The sequence below is a fragment of the Austrofundulus limnaeus genome, unplaced genomic scaffold, assembly GCF_001266775.1.
Source record: "Austrofundulus limnaeus strain Quisiro unplaced genomic scaffold, Austrofundulus_limnaeus-1.0 Scaffold2923, whole genome shotgun sequence".
Classification (NCBI taxonomy): domain Eukaryota; kingdom Metazoa; phylum Chordata; class Actinopteri; order Cyprinodontiformes; family Rivulidae; genus Austrofundulus; species Austrofundulus limnaeus.
This window is the reverse complement of record NW_013955325.1, coordinates 3,640-8,702: the sequence shown is the minus strand read 5'-3', so window position 1 is coordinate 8,702 and position 5,063 is coordinate 3,640. Positions and strand designations below refer to the sequence as shown.

Below are 5,063 nucleotides of genomic sequence, written 5' to 3'. Positions count from 1 at the left end.
TCCTCCCCTCTTTGCTCTGATTGATCAGATCGTTGGTCGTCAGTCTTGGCTCCTCCCCTCTTTGCTCTGATTGATCAGATCGTTGGTCGTCAGTCTTGGCTCCTCCCCTCTTTGCTCTGATTGATCAGATCGTTGGTCGTCAGTCTTGTCTCCTCCCCTCTTTGCTCTGATTGGTCAGATCGTTGTTGTCAGTCTTGGTTCCTCCCCTCTTTGCTCTGATTGGTCAGATCGTTGTTGTCAGTCTTGTCTCCTCCCCTCTTTGCTCTGATTGGTCAGATCATTGGTTGTCAGTCTTGGCTCCTCCCCTCTTTGCTCTGATTGATCAGATCATTGGTCGTCAGTCTTGGCCCCTCCCCTCTTTGCTCTGATTGGTCAGACCGTTGTTGTCAGTCTTGTCTCCTCCCCTCTTTGCTCTGATTGATCAGATCATTGGTCGTCAGTCTTGGCCCCTCCCCTCTTTGCTCTGATTGGTCAGACCGTTGTTGTCAGTCTTGTCTCCTCCCCTCTTTGCTCTGATTGGTCAGATCATTGGTCGTCAGTCTTGTCTCCTCCCCTCTTTGCTCTGATTGGTCAGATCGTTGTTGTCAGTCATGGCTCCTCCCCTCTTTGCTCTGATTGGTCAGATCGTTGTTGTCAGTCTTCCAGGTGGTCCTTCAGTTTGAATCAAACTTTGTGGATCTGACAGAGAACACTGAGTGAAGGTAAACAGGTCTTCTGACTTCAGCTCGGTCCAGTTCTGGTCCCGTCAGAACCCTGATGCTCCCTGAGAGGCTTCCTCTCTTCTGACTCCTGGTTGCTAGGCAACCGGAGGGAGCGGTAGTTTGAAGCTGGACTCTGATTAACCCGACACATTTCAATTTTCAGAACCTGAACCATCACACCCTGAACCGGATCTGAAGACATCAGTGTTTCTAACAGAACCACCGATCAGGACTAGGAGAACAGGCTGGACTGGAGCTGGTCCATCTGTTCTGTCTCTACCCTCCTGATGAAGACAGGAAGTGAAACCAGACCTGCAGAGTCCTGCAGCAGCAGGTCTGAAGGTCTGAGTCCAGGTCTGACCGGGGCTACGTGGCCCTTCAGCTGTTATGATGTGAGAAAGAGGAGGGTGGGGTCTCTGTGGGTCAGGTTCTGGGTCTGTCTCCTGCAGGACTTCATCTGATCTGAGTAGATTTGTTTTTGACAGGATGCTCTGTAGGTTTGCTGATCATTTTGTTTGTTTATCTGTTTGTTTGTTTATCCGTTTGTTTGTGGTATAACAGAGTGAAACCTCGACCTCTGATCCGGTCTGTGGTCTGGGATCAGTTCTGATGCTGGTCAATGCTGCCACCTGGTGGCGTCCTGCAGAACTGCAGCAGCTGTTATTTACAACAAACAAAACAACAAACACCACCTGCTCCTCCAGATGACAACATCAACTCTGTGTTTCATCAGAAATAAAACCAGGATTCAGGCTTTTATTCTGAAGGAGCACAGCTGATGGACTGTTGGACCACCTCCTGAACCTCTTCATCACTCGTCTCCTCATCATCAGAACGTCTTGAAGTGTTGAGAGGAGGAACAGAACCTGGACCAAACTGGTTCTGTTAGAAGAAGTGAAGAAGCATCTGAGGGTCCAGAACCAGCAGACAGACCAGAACCAGGAGGGTTTAAATAAACATCTTCACAAAAATCAACCAACTGTCAGATTTCTGTGGGTTTTATTCAGTTTATTCTTGTTTTAAACATCAGAATCTTCAGAAACATGAAATCATTTGAGTAAAAAAACACAGAAACATGTAAACAGTCCGGTGTGATGAGATCTGAGACAGGTGGCTTAAAATCCTGTAAACACTGCTGGAAATATCAAAACATTCAATAAAAACTTCAAATGATCGCAAATATTCAAGTCACATAAGATAAACAGCTAAACATCAGCAGCAGCTAAAGTTTCTATCAGTGCATGAACCTGCCGAAGCTTTCAACATCCAGCTGAAACTAAGTGAAACCAGCAACACAACACCAGCAGTGAGGAAGAGGAAGATGAGATGAAAGAGTAAAAACCTGTGAGCTCCAACGCTTCAGGAGGAAACTTCTGACAAACATTTTTATCTCACTGACTTTCAACCATCAGCAGCTGCTTCAGACCCTTCAGCTGATCCTGTAGCTGCAGCAGAAAAAGAAAGAGCTAAAGTTTTCTGTAAGGTCTCAGTCCCACAGAGCGTCCTGTCAGTCTCACAGAGCGTCCTGTCAGTCTCACAGAGCGTCCTGTCAGGTCTCACAGAGCGTCCTGTCAGGTCTCACAGAGCGTCCTGTCAGTCTCACAGAGCATCCTGTCAGGTCTCACAGAGCGTCCTGTCAGGTCTCACAGAGCGTCCTGTCAGGTCTCACAGAGCGTCCTGTCAGGTCTCACAGAGCGTCCTGTCAGTCAGGCTCACAGAGCGTCCTGTCAGTCAGTCTCACAGAGCGTCCTGTCAGTCAGTCTCACAGAGCGTCCTGTCAGTCAGTCTCAAAGAGCGTCCTGTCAGGTCTCACAGAGCGTCCTGTCAGGTCTCACAGAGCGTCCTGTCAGTCAGTCTCAAAGAGCGTCCTGTCAGGTCTCCCAGAGCGTCCTGTCAGGTCTCCCAGAGCATCCTGTCAGGTCTCCCAGAGCGTCCTGTCAGGTCTCCCAGAGCGTCCTGTCGGGTCTCAAACAGCGTTCTGTCAGGTCTCACAGACTCGAGAGCATTTTCCAAAACTTAGTTTGTGCTTAATCAGTTATCTGTGAAGAGATGCAGCAATTCAGGTGGTTTTGTTAGATTTTAACAATTTCTTTTTTTTAATCTGTGTAACAGTCATGCTTTTATTAAAGCTTTTTAAATTTTTATTTCAAAACAGAAACATATTTTGTATAAAACATGTTTTTTATAATCTGTTTAAAGTTTCACTTATCATCTGTGGTTTCATTATTATGTTTTAACTTTTTAACCCAAACAAACCTTCAGCTGTTTCCTGAAACATGCATCATTTTCTGAATCATGCAAACATGTTTTATTTAAATAAAAATAACGTGAATTTACTGATTCTGTTGGACTCAGTTTGGCTCAGACTACTTGGTTTGGATTTTATTCACTTCAGTTTTAACTGTTAGCATAACTGCTAATGCTGCTAAGAGCAGTTCAGTTTTAACTGTTAGCATTGCTGCTAATGCCGCTAAGAGCAGTTCAGATTTTAATAATTTTTTAATTGTTAACATCTGGATTTTTTAAAATAATTCAGTTATTTACAGTTTAACTGGTTCTATTGTTCTGGACAAAAAGGACAGTGAGTTAGCTTAGAGCGCTAACGAGTGTTTTCCTGCTTCACATTTAGGGAAAGTAACTTTGAATGATAAAAACACTTTTATATTAAGTGTTTTTACTAAGTTGTAAGAATTTTAAATACAAAGGACAAGTTTTTAATATAAGACCAATGTGTGGCACCAAAACATGAAGTAAAAAATAAATGCAACACTGGAACATGCTTCCATCCTGCAGCAGTGATGTCATCATTGTGTGACGTGATTGAGAAACAGAGCACCTTTAATGTGAAATGATTCAGTCAGAAATGATAAAGCTCAGTCCAATCTGCTCCATAAATATGTTCATATATTTACACTGAAGCTGATCCTGGATCAGAACCTCTGGCACCGCTGTAGCTTATCGTCCAATCAGCTTGCTGATTCAGATGGTTGCCAGGCAGAAAGTCGAGCCGGACTCAGAGGACTGCCAGCTCAGCCGTTGGGTTGTTTTTAAGACTCTGGAGGGAGAGCAAAGCATCATGGGACAAGGTTGAGTAGAATCATGTGAGGGAAGCTCACATGTCTGATTATCAGAGGATGTTTCTATTAGCTAACGGTTAGCTAACAGTTAGCTAACTACAAGCTAACAGTGGGTTTATTGTTTTCAGATAAATCGTCCTGTTATGCCTGTTAGCTCTGAAACACAGCTGTCTTTATTCTGTCTGAACTCTGGTTTAAACAGAATGTAAATAAAAACCAGCTCTGTTTCTGTTGTTGAAATTTAAGCTAAAAAATTAATCAGAAGTTTAAACGCTCATTTTGTTAATAAATAAAGTCAACCTGTCCAGCTGTTGTGGGTCAGAACCTACCTGTCTGGGGCCCACAGGCCACGCTGTAAGACGTCCACAGGTTAACAACCATCAGGAAGGTAGCTATGAACCCAAACACCTGAAGGAAACAAAGTGAAGTCAGTCCTGCCTCAACATAAACCTCCAGCAGGACCACCCAGATCTGTCTGGGTCCAAGTCCAGAACCACCAATTAGGCAGCATGTGTCTGTCTGTGGACGTCATGTGTCTGTCTGTGGACGTCGTGTCTGTCTGTGGACATCATGTGTCTGTCTGTGGACATCATGTGTCTGTCTGTGGACATCGTGTGTCTGTCTGTGGACGTCATGTGTCCTGTGGACGTCATGTGTCCGTCTGTGGACATCATGTGTCTGTCTGTGGACATCATGTGTCTGTCTGTGGACGTCATGTGTCTGTCTGTGGACGTCAGGTGTCCGTCTGTGGACGTCAGGTGTCCGTCTGTGGACGTCATGTGTCTGTCTGTGGACGTCATGTGTCCTGTCTTTGTGTCTGTCTGTGGACGTCATGTGTCTGTCTGTGGACATCATGTGTCTGTCTTTGGACATCATGTGTCTGTCTGTGGACGTCATGTGTCCGTCTGTGGACATCATGTGTCTGTCTGTGGACGTCATGTGTCTGTCTGTGGACGTCAGGTGTCTGTCTGTGGACGTCATGTGTCCTGTCTGTGGACAGGTGAGTTGAGGGGACGTACCGATGCGACCACCAGAGCTGAGACTCCTCCACATTTGACAGCAGCGACGATAGAGGCGATGAAGATGAGGACAGCTCCCAGAGAGTAATGAAAGAACTCCTGAAACCACAAACGTCATTCTTATAATATAAAGGACACAAATTATAATCTGTTAATGGCAGGCCACAAATTATAATCTGTTTACTAAAGGACACAAATTATAATCTGTTAATGGCAGGCCACAAATTATAATCTGTTTACTAAAGGACACAAATTATAATCTGTTA

At 44.8% G+C, this 5,063-nt stretch overlaps 1 protein-coding gene and 1 long non-coding RNA gene across 3 annotated transcripts; one reads left to right on the top strand and one right to left on the bottom strand.

Annotated features, from left to right (window-relative positions):
* Window positions 1-1,671: 1,671 nt before the first annotated feature.
* On the top strand, window positions 1,672-3,413 carry LOC106511561 (uncharacterized). Its single transcript, XR_001309541.1, has 2 exons — window positions 1,672-2,385; window positions 2,508-3,413. It is a non-coding gene; the product is annotated as an uncharacterized LOC106511561 (long non-coding RNA).
* On the bottom strand, window positions 3,397-4,896 carry cmtm7 (CKLF-like MARVEL transmembrane domain containing 7; the record flags this gene model as incomplete). Of its 2 annotated transcripts, XR_001309540.1 has the most annotated exon segments (4): window positions 3,397-3,537; window positions 3,614-3,756; window positions 4,108-4,186; window positions 4,798-4,896. XR_001309540.1 is itself a non-coding variant. In XM_014000319.1 (3 exon segments), coding segments are annotated over 3 exon segments (186 nt in total), but the record flags the coding sequence as incomplete, so codon positions are not given.
* Between the last annotated feature and the right edge of the window lie 167 nt (window positions 4,897-5,063).